The sequence below is a fragment of the Dendropsophus ebraccatus genome, chromosome 15 (assembly GCF_027789765.1).
Source record: "Dendropsophus ebraccatus isolate aDenEbr1 chromosome 15, aDenEbr1.pat, whole genome shotgun sequence".
NCBI lineage: Eukaryota > Metazoa > Chordata > Amphibia > Anura > Hylidae > Dendropsophus > Dendropsophus ebraccatus.
Window position 1 is genome coordinate 33,955,719 of NC_091468.1, and position 26,098 is coordinate 33,981,816.

General features: G+C 42.9%; 1 protein-coding gene across 1 annotated transcript in view; it reads right to left on the reverse strand.

The window, feature by feature from the left end:
• Positions 1 to 22,731: 22,731 nt before the first annotated feature.
• GPATCH11 (G-patch domain containing 11) overlaps positions 22,732 to 26,098 on the reverse strand; it is a 47,597-nt gene continuing 44,230 nt past the window's right edge. Inside the window, exons 7-8 of the mRNA XM_069954454.1 lie at positions 25,787 to 25,868; positions 22,732 to 24,003 (exon numbers count right to left, since the gene is read on the reverse strand). Of these exons, the coding sequence (XP_069810555.1) occupies positions 23,948 to 24,003; positions 25,787 to 25,868 (138 nt within the window). The 3' untranslated portion in view covers positions 22,732 to 23,947. The remainder of the gene's footprint in view (positions 24,004 to 25,786; positions 25,869 to 26,098) is intronic.

Below are 26,098 nucleotides of genomic sequence, written 5' to 3' on the forward strand. Positions count from 1 at the left end.
CAGCCAGGACAGGAGAGGTGGGGTATATACAGCCAGGACAGGAGAGGGGGTGGGGTATATACAGCCAGGACAGGAGAGGGAGTATATACAGCCAGGACAGGAGAGGGGGTGGGGTATATACAGCCAGGACAGGAGAGGGAGTATATACAGCCAGGACAGGAGAGGGGGGGGGTATATACAGCCAGGACAGGAGAGGGGGGGTATATACAGCCAGGACAGGAGAGGGGGGGTATATACAGCCAGGACCTGTGTGTGTTTCCTTCCCCTCCTGTCTGTCCCGACACAACACTGCAGCTCTGGTCACAGATCACAGTTAGGAGATTATACTGATCAGGCTGCACAGAGCTCCGTAGCCGGGATACTCACGTCCCTGCTGGTCTCCCCCATCCCCCGAGCTGACTGATGCCTGAGAGAAGAGGAGGTCGGGTCCTGAGAGGAAGAAGACTCCTCACTGCTTCCCGGTTACTGACACACAGTTAGTAGGGATCACTGTGTGTCAGCTGTTACATACAAATGGTAGCAGCAGGGATCCGTGCAGGGGCATAGCCGAGCACTGGGGCCCACGGAGGGTATGTTGTTGCACTGCAGGGGGCACCTACCTACCTACACCTGCTGTGGGGGCGAGTGAGGAGACAGCACCAGCGCTGGAGGAAGTCCCCGCTCTGCTCACCCAGCAGTAACATAGGAGCCGGCAGACAGGAAGTGTGAAGTTCGGAACAGGTGGGGGCCCGCCGGCTTCAGATCACACTATTCTCCCGGTTAGCTGGTGTCAGGACAAAGGTCCTGAACAGCTTACCGGGAACATCACAGCCTGGTCGGGCCCCCTGATGTGCCGGGCCCCGTAGCAGCAGCTACGGCTGCTACTGCGGTAGTTACGCCACTGGGTTCTCCCATCTCAGGGCCTGTATATTGATTTAGAGCTTTATGTAGTCTTCTAAGTAGTCGCCAGACTTCTGAAAGAAAATGGACTGTTTGGACTGGTTTCACCCGGTGGCCTTTGATGCTGTTTTATATGGAGTTGTTAAACCTAAAGCCAGCAGTGGTACTAAAAGAAAGAAAGAAAACTAGATATGTGCAAAATTTTCAAAAGTTCGGTTCAGCAGGTTGGCTGAACTTTGAAGTAAAGTTTGGGTTTGTCCAAAACGAAAGCTTAAACAAACTGCACTATAACAGCTAAAAATTTTCAGGCGTTTAGCTGTTTTAGTGCTGTTCACAAAGTTCGCTACCTGTCTACACTCCCCCGCTGTCCTCCGTCTCCAATGTGACCCACAGCCGCCAAAAGTCTGCTTAGTCAACCGCTGACCGAATGAGGAGTGCCACAGGCAGTGATTGGCTGAACGGACTGTCACTCATGTTTTGAGAGTTACAGCCTGCTCAGCCAATCACTGGCCATGGCGTTGTCACGCATAATTTAGCCAGTGATTGGCTGAGCGAGCTCTCGTCTCAGGAGTGAGAGCCTGCTCAGCCAATCACTGACTGACTGAGATGGGACAGCACCGCCACGTGCGGCTGCAGTCTTTACAAACTTGTTCTGAGCTTTGCAAAAACTTCCCTAGTGAACCAAACTTTTAGCAAAAAGTCTTGGTGTGTAAGATTCCCTAAAGGGAACTTTTATACTTCTTTTTTGTATTCATTCTTATGATTCCTAAAATATGGAAGATGAATTTTAACTCAAACACCTATGTAATTATTTTTTTTTAGATAAGGTGGCTACATAATTTAGTAATTACAAAACATAATAGAATAAATGTGGACTGTATCCAATGTCGTAGCCAAATGTTCCATATAGTGATTAGGAATGAGCGAACCGGCTGAGGTTCGGGTTCGTATGAACCTGAACTATCGGCTTCTGATTCCCGCTGTCTGCCCGCTCTGTGGAGAGGGTGGATACAACCTGAGGACCGGCTAGAAAACTGGGATACAGCCATAGCTTTAGGCTGTATCCCAGTTTTCTAGGCGGTCCTCAGGTTGCATCCACCCTCTCCACAGAGCGGGCAGACAGCGTGAATCAGAAGCCGATAGTTCAGGTTCATACGAACCCGAACATCAGCCGGTTTGCTCATCCCTAATAGTGATCAACAATAGCTATATCGGTGAACAGTATGTAGATAGCTACAAGAATTTTAATCAATAGTTTCTTCCTATATTCACTACTATATCATCTGCGTAATTCTTAAAGCTACTGCACAACCTTGCTAAATGTACACTATGTCACGGCCGCGGCGGCGTCCCGTGCTCCAGGCCGCCTCCGCCGCGACCTCTCCATGGAGCCGCCGGGATCCATGTGCAGGGACCCGGCGCTGCTACTAATTCAGCCCCGGGGGGCGCCTTACCTCGCCCCGCTCCTGTCACCCGCTGTGCCGGCCGGCGCGCGCGTCACCGCCTCCTACGGCGCACGTGCGTGCCGGCTGTCTCAGATTTAAAGGGGCAGTGCGCTCCTAATTGGCTTGTATGTCAATCACTCCCCTATAAGTTCCAGCCCTGCCCCCTTCCAGGTGTTGGAGCCTCTACATGCTTCCCATAGCGTTTGGCCCAGCTCCCTGTTGTTCCTGATTCCTGTCCGCGACATAGCCCGAGTGGTCGACCAACAGGCTCAACAAATCCAGCAACAGTCGCAGCAGATCCAGCAACTCACTGCTGCCTTACAGCAGCATACGATAGCCCAGCGCACACCACCTCCTGCTGCTTCTTCGACACTTCGACTGGCTCTCCCAAGCAAATACGGTGGTGACTCCAAGTTGTGCAGAGGATTCCTGACTCAATGCACCATGCACATTGAACTTTTAAGTAGTCAGTTTTCCACTGAGCGCTCTAAAGTGGCTTTCATCATCAGCCTACTGGAGGGTAGAGCTCTGGCTTGGGCCACGCCGCTGTGGGACCGAGATGACCCTGCTGCTGCCAATCTCCGAACCTTCCTGGCCGAGTTTCACTCCGTCTTTGAGGAACCTGCCCGTGCGTCTTCGGCTGAGACTGCTTTACTCAACCTCTCTCAAGGGAGCTCCTCCGTTGGCGACTACGCCATCCAGTTCCGCACCCTGGCAGCGGAATTAGACTGGAATGAGGCCGCTCTAATAGCTATCTTCAAGAAGGGCCTGTCCAGTCGGGTGAGAGACGTGCTTTCCGCCCGAGACCTACCTACCTCCCTGAACGAACTCATCCTACTGGCCACCAGGGTCGATACTCGTTTTTCTGAGAGAGAGGAGGAGGTCTGGCATGAACGGCGACTAAGCCTGTCCCGTCGCCATCACCAGCTCTTGCCGGGCTTCCAGATTCCTGATGTCCCGGTGTCCCAGCCGACTCCGGAGATTCCTATGCAGGTGGAACGGGCTCACCTGACGCCTGATGAGAGAGTTCGTCGTCTGGAGCTGAATCTCTGCCTCTACTGCGGTGGTCCGGATCACTTTCGGCTGAGATGTCCCCAACGTCCTCAAGCGTCCGGGAAACGCCAGCACCTAGGTCCGGTGGGAGAGGCCTCCCTAAGTGGGAATTCCACCTCTCCAAGATTGTCTATGCCAGTCTCCATCCAGACACCCACGGGACAAAATCACCAGACTACTGCCTTTCTCGATTCTGTGTCAGCAGGCAGTTTTATTGCAGCTACATTGGTCCAAAGATGGCGGCTACCCGTGTCCCACCTAGCCAGACCCCTGACTATCTCCTCGGTCACGGGCGAGATTCTTACCGACCATGTGCACTACCAGACTGCACCTCTAGTCCTCCAGGTGGGCACCTCACATCAGGAAAAGATCTCCTTCTACGTCCTTCCCCATTCTTCTTCCACCATCCTCCTGGGACTCCCTTGGCTGCGATTACATGACCCTAAGCTGGACTGGAGAACCAGGAAGATTCTCAGTTGGGGTCAGGACTGTTTCAACCGGTGTCTGAGATCACCTCAGCCCAAGTACTCTATGTTGTCTACTGACCCCGCCAAGCCTCTATCCGGCCTACCGGTGGAATACCAAGACTTGCCTGATGCCTTCTCTGCCACGGAGACTTACTCTCTACCACCTCATCGAGCATACGATTGTCCCATAGACCTCCTTCCTGGAACTTCTCCTCCACAAGGTCGGGTGTACCCTCTCTCCGTACGCGAGACTGAGGCCATGTCCTCTTTCATCCAGGAGAACTTACACATCCCTTCGCCACATAGGGATGGACTTCATCACTGATTTGCCTCCATCTGCAGGCAAGAAAGAGGGGAAGACCAAAGGGGGGGGGTACTGTCACGGCCGCAGCGGCGTCCCGTGCTCCAGGCCGCCGCCGCGACCTCTCCATGCAGCCGCCGGGGTCCATGTGCAGGGACCCGGCGCTGCTACTAATTCAGCCCCGGGGGGCGCCTTACCTCGCCCCGCTCCCGCCACCCGCTGTGCCGGCCGGCGCGCGTGTCCCCGCCTCCTAGGGCTGTCTCAGATTTAAAGGGGCAGTGCGCTCCTAATTGGCTTGTATGTCAATCACTCCCCTATAAGTTCCAGCCCTGCCCCCTTCCAGGTGTTGGAGCCTCTACATGCTTCCCATAGCGTTTGGCCCAGCTCCCTGTTGTTCCTGATTCCTGTCCGCTACCTGGTCCCTAGTCCTTGTTCCTGATTCCTGTCCGCTACCTGGTCCCTAGTCCTCGTTCCTGGTTCCTGCTCCTCTGTTACACTATTGCTCCTGTGTTCAGCCTGTCACCTGCGGTTACGCCTACAGACCTCTGCCAGCACCATCTCCTGCCTACTGCTCCTGCCACGCCTCGCCTTCCGTCACTAGCAACCAAGCCAGGGGTAGCGACCTGGGGGTCGCCTGCCGCAGCAAGTCCATCCCGCCTTGCGGCGGCTCTGGTGAAAACCAGCGGCCCCTTAGACTCCGCTCCCTGGTGAGGTTAGTGCCATCGCTAGTGACGGTCCAGTGGATCCACTACTCCAGGCATTACACACTACCGTTCAAAAGTTTGGGGTCACATTGAAATGTCCTTATTTTTGAAGGAAAAGCACTGTACTTTTCAATGAAGATAACTTTAAACTAGTCCTAACTTCAAAGAAATACACTCTATACATTGCTAATGTGGTAAATGACTATTCTAGCTGCAAATGTCTGGTTTTTGGTGCAATATCTACATAGGTGTATAAAGGCCCATTTCCAGCAAATATCACTCCAGTGTTCTAATGGTACAATGTGTTTGCTCATTGGCTCAGAAGGCTAATTGATGATTAGAAAACCCTTGTGCAATCATGTTCACACATCTGAAAACAGTCTAGCTCATTACAGAAGCTACAAAACTGACCTTCCTTTAAGCAGATTGTGTTTCTGGAGCATCACATTTGTGGGGTCAATTAAATGCTCAAAACGGCCAAAAAAAGAGAACTTTCATCTGAAACTCGACAGTCTATTCTTGTTCTTAGAAATGAAGGCTATTCCATGCGAGAAATTGCTAAGAAATTGAAGATTTCCTACAACGGTGTACTACTCCTTCAGAGGACAGCACAAACAGGCTCTAACCAGAGTAGAAAAAGAAGTGGGAGGCCGCGTTGCACAACTAAGCAAGAAGATAAGCACATTAGAGTCTCTAGTTTGAGAAACAGACGCCTCACAGGTCCCAACTGGCATCTTCATTAAATAGTACCCGCAAAACACCAGTGTCAACATCTACAGTGAAGAGGCGGGTGCTAGATTTTGGGCTTTAGGGCAGAGTGACAAAGAAAAAGCCATATCTGAGACTGGCCAATAAAAGAAAAAGATTAAGATGGGCAAAAGAACACAGACATTGGACAGAGGAAGACTGGAAAAAAGTGTTGTGGACGGATGAATCCAAGTTTGAGGTGTTTGGATCACAAAGAAGAACGTTTGTGAGACACAGAACAAATGAAAAGATGCTGGAAGAATGCCTGACGCCATCTGTTAAGCATGGTGGAGGTAATGTCATGGTCTGGGGTTGCTTTGGTGCTGGTAAGGTGGGAGATTTGTACAGGGTAAAAGGGATTGTGAATAAGGAAGGCTATCACTTAATTTTGCAACACCATGCCATACCCAGTGGACAGCGCTTGATTGGAGCCAATTTCATCCTACAACAGGACAATGACCCTAAACACACCTCCAAACTATTTACAGCAGAAGCAGGCAGCTGGTATTCTATCGGTAATGGAGTGGCCAGATCTGAACCCCATTGAGCTGTTGTGGGAGCAGCTTGACCGTATGGTACGCCAGAAGAGCCCATCCAACCAATCCCACTTGTGGGAGCTGCTTCTAGAAGCGTGGGGTGCAATTTCTCCAGCTTACCTCAACAGATTAATAGCTAGAATGCCAAAGGTGTGCAATGCTGTAATTGCTGCAAAAGATGGATTCTTTGACGAAAGCAAAGTTTGATGTAAAAACAATGTTATTTCAAATACAAATCATTATTTCTAACCTTGTCAATGTCTTGACTCTATTTTCTATTCATTTCACAACGTATGGTGGTGAATAAGTGTGACTTTTCATGGAAAACACAAAATTGTTTGGGTGACCCCAAACTTTTGAACGGTAGTGTATTTTCTATGTTAGTTCTGGTAAAAAATAAAATTGTGTTTGATATGGTTTAAAGTAATTTTTTTTCCAGCTACACAATGTATCTTTATAGATATGTAAGGTCAATGTCAAGTGCAAAATAGAGAAACTGAATGATGCACTAACAATAGACAATCTACTGTTAAGACATCAGTGGGCTCACTGCGTATGTAGAACAAAAGAACACTCAGAGCTACTTTTAGGGAATCAAATTCTATGCTACCAATGATTATAAAAGAAGCTCCTGCACAGAATTATACAGTATTGGAGGCACCTACTATGTTATATTGCTGATTGTGGCATTTGTCAAGCTATTTTTACGTGAATAAATAGTTAATCCAGCACCTCAAAGCACTAGGGCAGTTTTATGACCAGTGTTGCTCACTGGTGCAAGATGTCTATGCATGCATTATCCATGTAATAAAAGATGGTGCTCTACAAGCTGTGTTCCATTGATGTCAAAAGATATTGTGTCTTGAATTTTAAAGTGGTGTTCTATTGTGGTGATGGTACGATGCAAATGTCTATTGTTTTCTAGGTTGATGAAGTCACAGGTGGATGTGTCCTTTTTATTATTGTACAGGTTGTATTTATTCCAAGGTTTTGTTTTGGTTGACAATTCAATGGTGTTTGCCTTAGAGATGATTTTACCAGGTGCACAAAAGATCCAATCACTGATTCTTTTACATGGACTGACAAATGGTGCGTTTACACAGAGAGATTTATCTGACAGATTTTTAAAGCCAAAGCCAGGAATGGACTATAAACAGGGAACAGGTCATGAAGGAAAGATTGAGATATCTCCTCTTTCCGAATCCATTCCTGGCTTTGGCTTCTGAAATCTGAGATATCTCAATCTTTCCTTCATGACCTGTTTCCTGTTTATAGTCCATTCCTGGCTTTGGCTTTAAAAATCTGTCAGATAAATCTCTCTGTGTAAACGCACCATAAAGGGTGAACAGTAATTAAAGGGTGTCATAAATGTGCCTGTGCCAAAGTCCATGCGCCCCTCAGCTCGTGCTGCGCGGCTGAGATGGCGCTGATATTCAGTGTTTTGTTTTTTTTGTATGTTTGTGCAGTGTTCTGAACCTTGTCTGAACACTGGCCTATTTCCTCTGTTTTTGTTCAGCCACACCCGCTTTGCATGAGATACTCCTGGCAACTCCGGAGTTAACTCTGATGCTGGTTAGCTAGTCTGATAGACTGTTCTCCCTGCCAGTCAGGTTGCTCTTGCCCCAGGTGTTCTGAGGAGTTTAGGGGTCTGGTCCAATCAGCTTCTGCACTGGACCTCTGGTCTCCTATATAATGTGTGCCAGCCTGCCTCTCACTGCCGGATATTGAGCTTGTCTCTGCCTGGTTCTCTTGCTCTGTTAAGTCTGACCCCTTTGCCTGTATTTCTGACCATTCCTGCTAGCTGCCTGCCCTGACCATACTGCCTAGCTTTTGGATTGTGATTTTGTACTGTGCTGCCCGATTGTTGTGTCCTGGACTGTGGACTACTCTTTATTGTGTTTCGTCTGTCTGTCTTGTCTTTGTATCCCACCAAGCCAGTGCAGGGACCGTCGCCAAGTTGCCCGCTGCCATCTTAGGGTGGATTGCGGCAAGCAGGTAGGGACAGTGGGCGGGGTTCAGCGTCAGGGCTCACTGTCTTGTATTGTCCTGCTGTCCGGTTCCTGACAAAGGGGTTATCCAGTGCTACAAAAAACCTGGCCACTTTTGCCCCACTCTTGTCTCCAGATTGGGTGGGGTTTGAAACTCAGTTCCATTGAAGTAAATGGAGCTTATTTGTAAACCACACCTGAGCTTGAGACAAGAGTGGGGCAAAAGTGGCCATGTTTTTGTAGCGCTGGATAACCCATTTAATGATAATCGGCCTGTAAAAGAGGCCTTAAAGTGTTACTGTTGTTTGTAAAAACTTTTGATGTGTTATTAAAAAACAATATTATTCCTGCGCGGTGAACGGCGTAAACAAAAAGAAGTAAAAAATGTTGGGATTGATTTTTTTAAATTACATTTTATATTTACAAAAAGTTAATAAGAAGTGATTAATATGCCTGATCTACACAAATGTGTTACTAATAAAAACAAGAGTCATGGTGCAAAAAATGACACCCATACAGCCCTGTAGGTAACATAGTAAATAAGGTTGAAAGAAGACAAGAGTCCATCAGGTTCAACCTAGGGAAACCCTACTGGTGATAAAATAAAAGCGTTATAGGAGTCACAATAGGGCCATTCTAATCACACCTATTTGCAAAAATATGTTTTACTGTTAAAAAAACAGCTAAACATTAGAAAAGCTATATAGGTTATGACTAACCTATAGAATAAAGATATCGGGGGAGATTTATGAAACATGGTGTAAAGTGAAACTGGCTCAGTTGCCCCTAGCAACCAATCAGATTGCACTTTTCATTCCTAACAGACACTTTGAAAAATGAAAGGTGGAATCTGATTGGTTGCTAGGGGTAACTGAGCCAGTTTCACTTTACACCATGTTTAATAAATCTCCCCCATCGTGTCAGTTTTACCATAAAGTGCATTACGTAAACACTGAACCCCCCAGAATTTGTGGAGCTGTATTTTTCCCCCAATTTCACCCTATAAATGATATTTTGGGGGTTTTGTCATTAATTTTATAGTAGATTAAAAGGTGCCCGTTCCTGTTCCTACAAAAATAACAGATGAAAAAATAACAGAATTATAGCTCTTAGAAGTCCAGGAGGAAAATTGTAGGGTGATTTTGGGGCTTGTCCTTAAGGGGTTAATCATGTTATTTTTTTTTTTTCCTAATGTTTTTCTATTTTCTGACTGTAATTACTTTTTGTTTAGTTTTTGGTACATTATTATGAGGTCAGCCATCTGAACTATGTTAATGGAATTTAGAGATATGGTTTACAGCAAGCCCTATTAACACATAGGCAGCAATAGACAGGAAGAGGGGTGCTGAGCAAGATCTATTGTGTGCACCTCTGTTATCACCTATCACTGTACTCCTGCCTGCGGTGAGAAGAAGGGCACTGCTGGGGAGTATAGGTAGTCCAGCTCACCGCACCTGCATGTAATTTCTCCTCATCAGGTGCACGGAGGTGTGGGCCTCACCAGTTCAGAACAGCAAAAAGGAGAATTCCAGCACCAGGAAAGTCCATATCAAATTCTTTATTGTGACATCCGTATAAAACAATAAAAACTGACGGTAGCTTGGCAGTAGCTGACGCATTTCGATCTATACAGATCTTAATCGTAGCATGAGTGTATACAATGTATTCCAACTTATATAAGTGATACAGGTACATGGTAACACCTTCTTTCTAATTACACCCGCCCACAATGGGGAGGGAACTTCTTAACCCTTGCAGTATATGCTACAAATGCAGAAAATGCATATACAAATTCAAAAATACAGAAAAAGACAAAAAAAAAGAAGAAAAAGAAAGAAAATCACATGGAAAAAATGCATCATTGGGTACATACAAAAGAAATAAATATGAAAAGACATATGGGTCAATATTGATACATTAAATCATAACGATGATTTAGACCCACTGGATGTCTCGTTTTTAAGGTGAAAATCCAAAAGGCTTCACGGCTTAAAAGCATCTTCCGTCTGTCTCCACCACGAGAGGACTGAATGACATGTTCAATGCCTGTGCAAGAAAAGCTGTGTAAATCGCCCTGGTGGACAGAGGAAAAGTGCTTAGAAACCGCGGAAATATTGACCATGTTCACATTGCTGCTATCAGACATGTGTCTGCGCATACGTATTTTTAGTGCACCTGAGGTACAACCCACATATTGTAATTGGCAAATATTGCAAGTGATCAAGTACACTACAAAGGTTGATAAAGCTTTTAATTGGAAAGGTAACACCCGATACCACAGATTTAAAGGTTCTATCAACCTGCATGTAATGTCAAGTTTTACAGATATTGTGTCCACACCTGAAGTTACCAATAGTGTGTAGCCAAGTTTTATTGTTTGGCTTTTGGCTAGAAAACATGCTTGGTGATAGACGTTGTCCCAGAGTCTTGCCCTTGCTGGGTACAATAGATGCACCAGCAGTCAAGATTTCATGCAGTATTTCATCATGGTGGAGAATTTGTAAATTTTTATAGAAAGTACGCTTAACATCTTTAAAGTCAGTACTATATGGTGTGACCAGTGCCATGATGGGGGTGCTGGAAGGATCACGTATTTTTGGATCCTTCGGCATTAAGAGTGTCTCCCGAGAACGGGCAGATCCTTTTTTTTCAGCCCGATCCAGCATCCATCCACCATAGCCTCGCTCACTGAGACGGTTGAAAACCTGATTTTTCTGTTCTGGCCACTCATTGTTGTCTGAACAATTACGCTTGGCTCTTATGAGCTCTCCCACGGGCACTGATCTAATTGTGTGTGGTGGGTGGCACGATTTTTTATTGTTTTATACGGATGTCACAATAAAGAATTTGATATGGACTTTCCTGGTGCTGGAATTCTCTTTTTTACTGCTGGGGAGTGATCTGTACAGAACAGGAAGGAACATTTAAAAAAAACATCAATATCATTTTCTGATACCAAATTCCCTTTAAGAATTATATTTTTTACTGCCAATATATGTCTTGACGCCATCTTTTATTGTGTCAATAGTAAATTCCAAATAGGTTTATAAATCTTGCTTTAGGGGATGATCTTGTTTCTATGTTGCTGTGTAGATAGAATAAGATTTGCTAACAATCCAAATTCAGGCTATGTTCACACATACTATTTCCGTCAGTCTTTTGGACAGTCTTTTTTTTAAACAAAACCAGGAGTGGGTTGAGGAAACAGCAACTGTGAGACTCTTTCCATTATAATTTTGACTTGTCAGTTCTAGAGATGATCGAACATGGGAAACTTTTAGCTTCGATCGATCTCGAACATTCTTGAACGTGCAGCATTTAATTCCCGATGCCTAACCGGTCCGTGGGGAAGGAGGAGACAGCCCGAGTACCGCCTGGAATACCGGGAAACAGCCTAGGTAATAGGATATAATTATCATATTTTCCAGCATATAAGACAACTGGGTGTATGAGATGACCTTTAACTTTTTCAGTTAAAATATAGAGTTTGGGATATACTCGCCATATAAGACTATCCCTCTTCCAATGCACACCTAATAAAAATTAATAAAAAAAACATCAGACAGCAGCGAGATCTGAAAAGCAGAGAAAGGAGGTACAGTAATACCGGTAGGATACAAGGGAGGCCAGACTGGTGAAATAGGTGTGTTTTTCTGGAAATACTTCCATACTTTGGACTCCCGCAGCTTGCTCTGCCCTTTATATGGTCGGCACATACGGCGGGGATGCAGCCTTTTTTTTTTTAGCTCCCCCCACTGTATGCAGTGACTACAGATTCTCCAATCCAGTTCCGAAGTTTTTCAGCACCCGCCCAATAAGACGACACCCGGCGTATAAGACGACCCCTGACTTTAGAGAAGATTTTCCTGGTCTTATAAGCAGGAAAATACAGTGTTTGTGTGCATACATTGTAGGCTATCCAGTAAAATAAGATGTGCTATTTTACAATGCTTGTCTCCTTCCCATTCAATATCGCTCTCATGTTCAGTTTTTATGTAAAATGCGGTTACATCTAAAAATAGCTGATTTTTTTCCCCATTTAATTGCTTTTTATTTTCTTGATCAGTTAATCTAAATCTTCTGAAGAGTTGGATAACTAAAAAAGGCTTATTGGCTTTTGTAAAAAAAAAAAAATAATAATCATTTACATTGGTCCTGAATAACTAGATTTTTAAAGGGGTATTACAGGGATTTTTATTTTGAAATATTCCTAGGCAGTGCTGAGCGGGCTATTGCCTCTACAAACCTCAATCCTAGAGGGGGAAGCATAAGCGTTCAACCTAATAAGGGCTTTATTTGTTATATTACTACTGGGGATCTAAAAATTGTGATTAGTTGGATTTGTTTTATCAATGTTAGCTTATTTATAGGGATGTGATTACATATAAAATGACATTTTACTCTTATTAATGCTATTTAGAAAATATCATAATGTGTAAATTGACAGTCCGAGATTTATTATCTTTGCGGAGATTCATCAAAGAGGTGTAAAGTAGAACTGGCTCAGTTGCCCCTAGCAACCAATCAGATTTCTTTCCTCACAGATTCTTTGAAAAATGAAAGGTGGAATCTGATTGGTTGCTAGGGGCAACTAAGACAGTTTACTTTACACCAGTTTGATAAATCCTCCCTTTTGTTTTTATATTTCATGCTTAAAGTCTGTTGTATCTATTCTCTGATGTGGCCCCTCAGGTGACATCGTTTTAGCTTTGTGTGTAATTCTATCACTTAAATGATTGCTGAATTCCAAGCTAGAGTGTACAGCATCTAACCTGCTAATATGTCCCTATAGTGCATGGGGCACTGAGGATGAAGATAAGTTTCTTACATTGATCCCAGCGCCATTTTCAAGAACAAACCTAAGTGCACCAATCTGCCCCAGCCGGCCTGTCCTCCTATTGACTATTGGGTGGTGCTCTGCAATGACATCCCTTTAGTTCTCATCGCTGCAGAGGGCTGGTAATCGTGCCCATCCAACACATGTTAGCTACAAATTTCTGCTGGTTTGGATTTTAATCTTCAAATAGATAAAGTTTTGCAAGACATAGCGTCAGGTGCTGGACATTAGTTTCCTGAATGTAGGCTGCTGAACTAAGCACAGTCTAAGCACGGAAGACTAACTACTTATGGGGGGCTATTACTGTTCTGTATATACTATATATGCGATATCTGGAATCTTTGTTGTGCAGGATGTTGCAAACCTCTTTAGAAAGCTCATCAAAAGAAAGCATCAGTTTCCCTAGTATAACACTGTGTTAGGCAGAATAAAAAAAACAAAATGGTATAAATTATACAAGTAATATTTGTCTAAAACAAAGCTGTAACATGATTTATCTTTTAATATCCTTCTCCATTGTGAGCAATTTGCTGTTTTATTCTGCAACGTGTTGTCTATTATGTTGCTGAAAACAAAGAAATAAAGCTGCCATCTTTCTAAAACACACGCCATAGAATAAATACTGCAAACATTTAGAGCAGCTGATATAATCTCCCCCAAGGGCGTCAGCCATTCTGTAACACCTCGCACGTTGCAAAAAGTCTATTCTAATGTATGGCTCTTCTTTTAAAACCAAGACTGGATTCACAATACAGGTACAATACAGGTACTGAAAAGTAATGTCCTAAACACCATTGCCCCATTAACAACACTGAATTATACCAAAAGGTTAATTGGCCTCCCATGAAGACTGACCTTATATGTGTGAAATAGGAGAATTAGATAGTCAGCCTGTTAAACACTTTAGTTTGTCAAAACCCTACACTCTACAAAGAAGGAAACGTATCAGCCGGTGGAGACACCAAAGACAGACAAACTGCTGTATATATTATAGTGAGTGCAAAGGAGAGTAAAATCCCTATTACACAGAGCTATAATCAGCTAAATCAGGATGATTCGGGCGATTATAGCTCCGTGTACTAAAGAGAACGATCAGCCGATGAAATGATCATTGGCTGATCATTTCTTTAGGTCCAGACCTTAAATCATTGAGCATGAGGAACACATTGCTACGTGTAATAGTCATGCGTGGCTTAGGGCTGATGATTATAGTATAAAATAATAGTATTAAGTAGTAAGTATTAACTTACCTTACCATGTTCCCCGCTGTCCTCGGGGGCCTTCCCCGGTCTCTGCAGCTCTGCCTTCTGTTCTGGTCTCTGCACTTACAGTCTGTGGCCGAAACAGGTCACCAACCGCTCAGCCAATCACTGGCCAAGACAGGCCCCAGCCAGTGATTGGTTGAGCAGCCTGTCAGTTCAGAGACCAGAAAAGAAGGGAGAGCTGCAGAGACCAGGTAAGGCCCGAGGACATCGGGAAAGGCCTGGGGACACCAGGGGAACGTGGTAAGGTAAGTTAACACTATATTTTTTTATGCTAAAGGCAAGGGCTGCACCGACGTCGCGAACGATGTCTGTGCTGCCCGATAGTCACCCATGTAAATGCTCAGCAAAAGAGCGCCGATCGGGCTGTGTAATAGTACCCTATGCGCTTACAAACCCCACCCCCCAGCTTACAAAGGTACAAATAATTATATTATATTTGTTCATTAATAGAGATAATCGAACATCGGAAAATCCTAGGTTCGATCGAACTCGAACACTCTCGAACCTGCTATATATGATTGCTGATGCCTTCCTGGTCCGTGCAGAAGGAGTAGTGTGCCCGGTGACCGCCTGGAATTCCGAGATTCAGCTTATTACCTACAGGAAATATCTGACCTCTGTAACTGCAAACAAAGGTTTCTGTTCCCAACATTAAAGCTGTTGTCCACTTTTTAGTAAAATCGTTCAGTGTACTCACTGCACCTACTGACAGCAGCTATAATCAAATACCCCTCCTCCAGACTGTGTCGTCCTGCTCTGTGGTGATTCTGCCCATAAGATGAATGAGCATGGAAGAGCGTGTGACCATGCCCCTCCCTCAGTGTCCACCACTGGGCCTATATATGCATAAGAAGGACACTGGTTGGCGGGGCATAGTCACATGCTCCTCCATGTCAGCCACAGAGTAGGGCAGCACAGCCTGGAGGAGGGAAGTCTGATTTTAACTCTATGAGGTACACAGGGAGCTGCTGTCAGTAAGTGCACTGAAGAATTTTAATATAAAGTGCCCAACCCATTTAGGTTCTGTTTTTATATGGTATCAAATACTTATTTCATGCAATAAAATGCTAAATCATTTATAAATATTAAAATATTTATAAATCATACAATGTGATTTTCTGGAATATTTAAATAGATTCTGTCTCTCAGAGTTACTGTGTACCTACAATTAAAATTATAGACCTCTCCATTCTTTGTGAGAAAACTTGCAAAATCGGCAGTGTATCAAATACTTTTTTCCCCACTGTAATTCATGTCATTAATTGTGTCTGATGCCAGTCTCAGCTACTGGTTGCTGAGACTAAGCAGTCTCGAGGGTAGTCCAACAGGAGAAATACAAAGCCATGCCTAAAATGTTGAGTATATATTTGATAACATGCTCCTAATGTATAACATCAGAATACTGGAATAGTCACCAAGAAGTTTTGGAACCAAACAGAAGCATAAGAAGAGAATTACAGGACTTGGAACTTGGTTATTACTAATATTCTTAACAGGTAGGTCACTGTCGTTACAACCTTTCAAATCTAAATCAACAGTATATAGTAGTTAGACTAAGCAGGTTTGCAATTCACCTTCATTATTTTTTCTTGTTGTTATCATGCTGTAAAACAAAGCTGAACTTACCAGAAATCCAGGTCCATTCTCCTGCAGGCAGATTTTCTGACTTGTGCTGGTGGTTAAAAGCAGACTAAACACAGGAATTCCGGCCAGTACAGAGAGTCACGGCTCAATGTGTCCATCAGTCACATGACTGCCTTTTCTCTGAGAGCGCTCAGATGGCCTGGGATACATAGGACTTCCTGTTTTCTGACTTTTTGAGAAAAGAACAGTCAGAAAACAGGAAGTGACATGATAACTAAAAAAAAAATTGCAAACTTGCTTGATTTAGATTTTAAAAGTTATAACGACAGTGACACTTTAACTTGTGTCTATATGGCCTCTGCAATTTTGTCTATATTGACTGAGGTATGCCATGTGATCAGCATTACCAGGCTTCATTTCTTGTGTTTTTTGGAATAAACAATCTGATCAAGCCTGATAATGCTGAACACATGGCAAAGCACAGACAGTAACTATAGATAAAATTGCAGATTCCATATAATCAATAAGCCATTGTATTTTAGCCCTTATCAGCCACTTATATCCTATAAGCAGTAAAATGAGCGACCATAGGGATCTGGACTGGCTGTTCACTATATGGCCTTCATGGTTTGCATTGTAATGAGATAATCAGTGTTATTCACCTTTCCTGTCAGTCCCCGATAACTGATGTATTGTTTGCTTTCTGGTAACATCTTCATTGCAATATAAGTAAATACATGCATAAAATTTAATGAAACCACTGTAGCAGCTAAACAACGTTACTGTGACTACCAGCTTATCAAATCAACAAAACAGCTCCATTATTTTTATTTCTTAACTATCTTGTTGAAATGTCAAAGTCTCCTTTGACCTCGATAAAAGCTTCCATTAGTCCCAATTGATGCCATCACCTTAGTTTTAAAAATAAAAATGAATGGTTGATGGAAAGGTTTCTGCAGCACTGTGTCCGTTCAGCTTTGGAGTTTAATGAGCTTCAATGTATAAAAGCCTATACACCAAAGCTTTCAGCACTAATGTACATCTGTAATGTTCCATGTCATTATAATACAAGTTAGGAGGCAGATTACCTTTCACACAGTGCCCTCTGCTGGTCAGCTCATTACACTGCTACAGATGTTTCTTCTATTAGAAGCTGGGGACAATATCCTACAACTAAGTCACTATCGATATAAAGATAAAAAAGCAACAAACATTGTTTCTTCTTTACTGTTGTGCTTAAGGAAGCACTTCTAGAAAGAAGCTGAAACAACCCATTAAAAGTTGATGCAATGCAGCTGTATAATTCTCTAGCGGTTATCGATTATGGTTCAGTTGCTGTGAATCTGGACAAAATGCTGTACATGCTGAACGGTGTCGCTTGTTTTCAGGTGATTGAGTTAAAAGAAAACAAAAGTAGCAATAAAGTATAAACAGTAGGTTTTTAATGTGTGTGGAGATGTGTTTCCGTGTGAGCAGCACTGCACATATTAAAGCGACTCTGTACCCACAATCTGACCCCCCAAACCACTTGTACCTTCGGATAGCTGCTTTTAATCCAAGATCTGTCCTGGGATCCGTTTGGCAGGTGAGGCAGTTATTGTCCTAAACAACAACTTTTAAACTTGCAGCCCCGTGCCCTAACTTTGCACCACCCCTCCGTCCCTCCTCCCCACCCTCTCCATCATTAGGAATGCCACTGGAACATTTTCTCCTGTCTGAACATTGCACAGGTATCTTAACAATCCAGCCCATGTGCCGGGCTGACACAGGTGTGGAATAGGAGACAATCTGCCTGGAGCATTCCTAATGATGAGGAGGCTGGGGAGGAGGGACAAAGAGGTTGTGCCAGCCTAATGCATACACAATCTGGGCCCCCACCCTGCAAGTTTAAAAGTTGTTTTTTAGGACAATGACTGCATTACTTGCCAAATGGACCCTAGGACAGATCTTGGATTAACAGCAGCTAGCAGCTAAGGTACAAGCGGTTTGGGGGGGTCAGTGCCTCTATTAGCCAGCGCGGGTCTCGTTGCCGCACAGGCTAATTAAGCACTTCAACGCAGATGTCAAACCTGACAGCTGCTTTGAAGGGCTTTATACACAACATCCCTGGTGTCTAGTGGGTCGCATCACGGGGGGGGGGGGGGGGGGGGGGGGGGAGATCCGTTCTTCTGCCCGTGCCGGGCCTCAGCGTCGCAATGACGCTGATTCCGGCTCAGCAATAGATTGGCCACAGCATTCTATCACCGATCTGATCGATCTTTGCTGTGTATATACACAGCATTGATCTTTATTAGAGATCAGTGCTGTGTATATACAAGTCCCCCAGGGGGGCTTCTAGTTAATGTAAAAATAAAAGTAAGGGTGCGTTCACACCTACAGGATCTGCAGCTGATTTTCTGCAGCAGATTTCAGTTAAATAACTGAACACAGCATCAAATCTGATGCTGTGTTCAGTTATTTAACTGAAATCTGCTGCAGAAAATCAGCTGCAGATCCTGTAGGTGTGAACGCACCATAAAAATGTTTTTTTATTAATAAAAAATCCCCTCCCCTAATAAAAGTCCAAATCACCCCCCTTTTCCCATTTTATAAATATAAATAAATAAACAAATAAATAAACATGTTTGGTTTTGTCGCGTGCGTAATCGCCCAAAATATTAATTTATCACATTCCGGATCTCGCACGGTAAACGGCATAAGCGTAAAAAAAATTCCAAAGTGCAAAATTGCGCATTTTTGGTCGCATCAAATCCAGAAAAAATGTAATAAAAAGTGATCAAAAATCGCATATGCGCAATCAAGGTACTGATAGAAAGTAAAGATCATGGCGCAAAAAAGGACACCTGGCACAGCCCCATAGACCAAAGGATAAAAGCGCTATAAGCCTGGGAATGGAGCGATTTTAAGGAACATATATTTTTTTAACAATGGTTTGAATTTTTTACAAGCAATCACAAAATATAAAAGTTATACATGTTATATATCGTTTTAATCGTAATGACTTAAGGAACATGCATAACATATCAGTTTTACCCCAGGGTCAATGGCGTAAAAAAACAAATACCCTCCCAAAAAAAAGAAATGCGTTTTTTTTTTTTTTTTTTTTTTTTTTCAATTTCACCACACATTGAATTTTTTCCTGGTTTCGCAGTGTACTTTATGCAAAAATTCTGCCTGTCATTGGCGCCTGTATAATACTGAGTACTGTAACTTTTAACATGTCCTAAAATCTCGGCTGACAGCTTTACTTCCTCTCTCCTTGCCTTTTCTGTTTCACTGCAAAAGACCATCCCTGCAGCTTAACAGAGCTCACAGTGGGCTAGGGAGTGAAGCGTGTAACTGTGCACTTCTCCCAGTTCTACTGGAAACATGAATACAGTTATAGATCTCCTAGGGCTATATCCATGTTTTTCAAGCAGACCTAGGGATTCATCCATCTTTCCCAGCCAGCCAGATTCAACGGCCGAGCAATCAGGTTTGACTTTGGCCGAATGTACTGTAAGTCCACTAATCTCTAGCTATAATATAACATTTTAACTTCAAATATAATTCTAGGATTTCCTGCCGTTCTGCTGATTGTCTGGCGGTCAGCCTTTTTTTATATACTGCTGCCCTTCCATGTAAAAGAAAATATGTTGGTGGACATTTATCAAGTCTTAAATAAAGCCCTTCCTCCTTTTTCCCAGCCGCATTTACTAAGATGTGTACACCTCTTTGTAAAGCAGGCCAGCCCTGCGCATGGCGCAGGCATTGTGGGACAAGTCTAGCAGGTGTAGATTTGCATCATGATTTACACCTGCGGCATAAATCATAAGTCTAGCGCAAGAGAAGGTGTGCAGGGGATACGGCTGGTATACACCACGGAAAAGGGTACATCTTGATAAATCTCCCCAGTTATCCTTACCTGTCCGCGCTCCCTGTGTCCTGCTCTAGTGTCACTGGTGTCCCCTGTGGACTGCAGAGCCTCCACTTCCCAGAAGAATTCATCCCTGCAGTGACAGCCCGCTCAGCCAATCACTGACCATCATAGGGTCAATTTACACAGAAAGATTATCTGACAGTTTATCTGCCAAAGATTTGAAGCCAAAGACAGGATCAGACTATAAACAGAGATCAGAGAACAGAGGAAAGCCTGAGATTTCTCTTTTCAAATCCATTCCTGGCTTTGGCTTCAAATCTTTGGCAGATAATCTGTCAGACAATCTTTCTGTGTAAACACACCCATAGTGAATTTAATAACAGGCCAACCGCCCGACAACCCCTTTAAGTTTGCTCATCCAAATTATAGCCTGTAGTGCACCTTCTAATTTATCAAGGTATGAGAATGCCAGGTATAGAAAAGTCACAGAAAACCCTCATTTTGTGCAAACATTTGCTGTTTTTCTGTGTTTTAAATGCTTTTGCTCCTTATCCAACAAAAAGGCATGGCTTTAGTATACAGTGATACCTTGGTTTAAGAGCGTTTTGGTTTAAGAGCGATTTGGTTTAAGGGCTCACAGTTTTTCAAAATTGTGAGTTGGTGTAAGAGCATTGCTTTGGTGCAAGAGCTCCCTGTACTGGGTGGGAGGGTGAGTGGAGGAGGGGCAAGGTCTGCATAGTGTGGTCTACAGCCCTGTACCCTCACCTTCCAAATCATAGCAGATCCACTTCAGGCTGGGGCTTACTTCAGGTGACAGGATGTGAAGGTAATCTCTTCATAGCTGTAACCCCTCTCTCCCCGGACAGAGAGTGCTGCATTTATGTGCCCACATCTGTCCTGCTCATTGCTTCATGCTCCCTGCAGTCTCCGTCGGCCTTTGTGTTTCCCATCCTCTCCATTACTGTACAGTAACTTATATCACATATTCTGCTGTTTCTGAATCTTTGTTTCATCTGTTTTACATGTTATTCAGAATAATAAATCATTATTTTTGGGGTATGGAACAAATTTGCTTTGGCTTAGAGTGGATTTGGATTACAAGCACGGTCCTGGAATGAATTATGCTCGTAATCCAAGGCACCACTGTATATGTTTTGGCTTTATAAAAAGGGGGTTTGGTTTGAGTTTTTAGACATTTATAACGTGCGTCTTTTTGCACAAGTTCATTCGGATGGCATTAAAAGACAAGACACAAAAGTGCGAAGTTGAAGTTGGCAAGAAAGTGCAAGCTATAAAAGTGGAGTAAAGAATAAATGCCACAGATGATAAACTCCCCATAAGGTTTTGTGCAAGTAAATGGTGAATCATCCAGTTCCTAGAAGTAGGTGGATTCCATTGATTGTGTTTTGCAGTGTGTAGATTTTATAACCTGGATATATTGCTTTTTCTTTAGTAGAAGGCCATTCTTAGTTATAAAAAGATTAAATAAGCCCAGATGAAGCAAGTAAAACACTGGCAGATCGCCAACATCCGGGCTATTAATTGGCTGTACTACACTTGTATTAGAGGAATAATGAATAATAAAATATTGTTAAATCACCTCATCATTACAGAGTTACTATTTAATCTCTCCTAAGGAGGGTGGCATTTGCCAGCCATTATTAACCTTTAAAGTCGGAGCTATAATGAACTGCTAATGGCTGACCTGTTAATAAGCATACATTAAGACAAAGTATTGCAGGGAGAAATAGAAGAGGTATGCTCTTTTTCATAAAATAATGTTGCAATTTGTTACTTAAAGCTTGTCTTAGAATAATGGAAGTGTTAGGGCTTATAAAAGGCCAGAATACAAACGGCATTCACAAGTCATTGTGATACAAAAACAAAGGAATTTTGCTTGTGCCTTAGGCCTCCTTCACACTGTCCGTTTTCCTTATCAGTAATTCCTGTCTGGATTTCCTGAACTATAGGGTTGTATTGAGCACTGACACCCTTCAGGAAAATACGTCAGGAAATGATAGAATCTGTTCTATTTTAATCAGGATTTCCTGAACGGATGCCCCATGAGAGCTCAGGAAATCCTGAAGACATTCCTGATGGTTTCCTGAACGTAAAAACTGATTACTGTCAGCCTAAAGCCTTTTGAGGCCTTCTGATCAGGATTTCCTGACAGTAAAAACTGATATGGATGTGTGAATGGGGCCTTACAGTAACTTTAATCCATCTATTGAGAATTGAATTTTATATGTATTTCAACGTTTTAAAGGGGAACTAAAAGGGACAAATGTTACCTGCACAGCTCCCTAGTGGGCACAGGGCAGTGAGGGTAGGTCTCTTACCTTCATCCTTAGCACCGTTCCTGTGCTGTTTGTTGTGCCCGGTAAGCTGTTAGGAGCACTGGTGGCGCGGTTATCACCCCTCCGAGCATTGATCTTGCCCCCTCCATTGATAATCATGGCAGGCCAGAAGGCCGTATCCCACCCAATGATTATCAATGGAGGGGGCGGATTGCCGTGTAGGGGTCAGGGCTACGGCTGGATCGGTGCCAGGAGGGGCAGTAGCAGCCACTTCCAGTGGGTGGCTTGTAACTAACAGCACGAGGATGTCGCAGAGGATGAAGGTGAGAGATATACCTTTATCCTCAGCACCCAATGCGCACTTGGAAGCTAGCAGCAGGTTATATTTGTTAGAGAAAATATCCATCTTTCCTTTATGAACTGTCCTCCATTTATAATCTGTTCCTGGCTTTGGCTTAAAAAGATGCAATTAAAAACCTGATTGTGTGAATACACCCTAATGTACAGCTGTTAATTGGTCATATTTACAAAAGATGGATTTTAAATGTCAAAACATTAAAACAATAGCATCAGCTGACATGATTAGCTTCTTCCGACCAAGCAGACCATATATGTAGAAATCAGTATGAAGAGCTGCTTGGCAGAACCATTCTCAGGTTGGTACCCTTAACATCGTATGTATTTTTAAAAAGACTACTAGGTAAAGGTAAAAGGTACACATTCCATAGATACGGTCCATGCACGGATCTCGGAATTCCTGGCATCATCATTCATTACGTATAGTCAATTTTTATTGGTATTGGTACATTGTATACAACAGTAATACCAGATATACAGATAGATGTGGCAGAACATCCACATCCGAAAAACGTAACAACATGAAACCGCTGCAACCACATACGGATAGTTATCACTATCAGAGGTAAAGGAGCATAATGTAGGATCATTATAGCTGATCAAGAAATGTAGTCGAAGGTAAGCATGTCAGCACAACTTCATTCCAGGGCTCTTATGCCAATGTCAGCAAATGTCACATCAGCTAATCCAATAAGGACATGCGTTTGAAGTGTAACTGTCATTTAAATGTCACTTTTCAGAAATCAATGAATATTAATTGTACAAGTAATTTTAGGAAACTCTGTAATAGGTTTTATTAAGCAAAAAAGTTTACTTCTGTACTCAAAAAGCAGTTTTCCTACCTCTCCCTCTCACTTCAGAAGAAGCAGGATTTCTGTGTCCATTATGCTCTATGTAGGGGGGAGGGGCCAAGGGGGATGAGCGAGCATGGAGAGGAGAAAAGGCAGACCTGCAAAACAATACATCCTGGAGAAAGAGAGAAGAGAGAAAGAAGAGGGGATAGAAAGGGGATGGGGGGGGAGCCTTAGGGAGCCTTGATTAGGTAGACCATTTTGTGTGCTGTGAGTTTCAAAACTGTTAAATCTCCATGCAACTGTACTTACAAGGAAAAAAAATAGAGACTTGCTGACCAACAAAATACAAACATGCTGAAAGAGGCAAAAAATGATTGCTTACGGGTAAACATAAAAGTCTTTTCTATTGTCGTTTTTAATTACAAAAAAAAAGTTAATTTTCTTTTAATACTCTAATTGAGGGAAGATCTACGCTTCAGATCTAATAAGATCTGCTCTTTATCATATCAGAATCATAAAATACTAAATCTAGAATGACAGCTTTTTAATAAATATACATATAAAAACTGTATACAAAGAGCTAACAGATAAATGTCTAGGTAAATAGTAGATGGGATGCTCTCTTCCTCAGTACCATAATCTTTTGACACCAAGGATTAAAAAATAAAAAGGAGACACAACTTAAGAGATCTTGAATCATTTGTTAACCACAGTGATAGAAGCTGAAATCCATTAATGTTAATGGAGGTCAATGTAAATCAGGGTTTCAGTGCCCTTTGTGTCCCTGATTAGTGTCTCTAATCCACAGAATTTTCAGTCAGTTATCATCGAGTCTCAGTCATGGTCTTCTGACGTGTCCCCAGGACAATTGGACTCAATGTCTTCTTCATCTGTGTAAAACAAATCGACACCACAATCAGGAAAGCATATAATCTTATTTACATACAAAAGTATAAAATCTATTGATACTATTAATATACATAAGGACCGAGCAAATTTCCATTTTTGCGCTTTTTTTCCCTCCTTGTGCTTAAAAAGCCATAGCACTCGCATTTTGACACCTAGACACCCACATGAGCCTTTATTTTTTTGCGAAACTAATTGTACTTTGCAGTGACAGACTTGCATAACGTACACTGCGAAACCTGAAGATGTGTGGTAACATTGAAAATAAAACACATTTTTTTTTTTAATTGGGGGGGATGTTGTGTTTACGTCGTTTGCCCTAGGGTACAATTGACTTGTTGTACATGTTCCTCAAGTTAGTACGATTACAAAGATATGTAACTTGTGTAACTTTTATTTTATTTGGTGACGTTTAAAAAAGTAAAACCTTTTAAAAAAAAAAAAATGTACCTTTAAATTGCTCTATTCCCATCCTTATAACACTTTTAACCTTTGGTCTATGGGGCTATGTGAGGTATCATTTTTTAGGCCATGACCTGTACTTTCTATCAGTACCTTTTTTGCGTATATGCAAATTTTTGATCGCTTTTTATTACAATTTTTCTGTATTTGATGCAACCAAAAATGCACAATTTAGCATTTTGGATTTTTTTTCTACGCCATTTACCCTATGAGATCAGGAATGTGATAATCAGGTATGTGATTATACACGCCGCGATTTTTGTTGTTGTTTTTTTTTTTATAAAATGGGAAAAGGGGGGTGATTTAAACTTATTAGGGGAGTGGATTTTTTACTAATAAATTTTTATTTTTATTTTACACACTAACTATAAATCCCCCTGGGGGACTTCTCAATGAGAGATCAATGTGGCTATACTATATCTATGCAGTATAGATATACTGCAGAGATCCATGAGATCTGTGATCTATTGCTCTTGGCTAGATTGCTGAGCAGGGATCAACGTCAGTGCAGACCCCCGGCTGGCTCAGATGGAGGGAATGCTCCACCGCGATCACGTTGCACGCGCGCGGGGGGGGGGGGCGTCCGGGGTGCTAGATCACCAGGCATCAGGAAAACAGCCATTTAAATGCAGCTGTCATGAGCTGCATCTAAGTGCCTAATTAGCGGGCACAGCGATCAGACCGTGCCCGATAATTGCCACGGTCTCGGGCTGCAATGGTTGGCCATTAGGGGTGTTCCTGCATTTTCTTTTCAGATTTTTACATGTTTTTGCCCTATCTCTGGCATAAAAATGGGAAAACTTGTTCTATTTTATGACGCGTTGAGCAACTGTAGTAAAATAGCATCAATGTTCACCAAAGTTGCAGCGAAACTGCAGCATAAACACGGCCAAACTGCAACGTCTGACTGAACGAGGCCTAGATAGAAAAAGTTAACCTTAAACCTATAGATGGGGGACAAGTAAACTTTAATTGGAAAACCCCTTTAAGTATAAAGAAAAAGGATTAGGATAGACAACTTTAAAAACATGGCCCTCAGTGTTCCTAATCTGAGTACATTTAGAGCAACATGTTTTGTTGTTGTATAGTTCTCTATCCTAAATGTTTCAATTCATACTTAATAAAAGTTACATTTTACTCAGGATTCATAAGGGGGCTTTATTCCCCAGGCTTCGGTCTGGGGGATTAGGTATTGTGACTGAATTGAGACCTCTGAACCTAGACCAGAGGGATTGTGGTGTATAGATGTATATTATTTATAAAGCTATGCGCTGAATGACAATGATGTAGCATGACTAACAGTACCTTGATATGTGGTGCCACACCAGATACAGTACAGATGATGGCCTCTCAAATAACTGGTAAGAATCTGTAACTTTTCCAGTGTCTAAAGAGAACAAGAAGCGGTGAGAAGAAAATACTGTGTACAAAACTGACTGTGCCATCTACATGTTACACAATGTCAACACACTTGTTTGTTAATAGATAATTACATGTGTTCTTCTGCAGTTTTTACGTCAATACCATAAGGCCCCGTGCACACAGAGCAAAAGCGGCAGAATTTCACCAGCCTCCGTGTCATAATGACACTCTATGGGAGGCGTGCGCGGCTCCTCT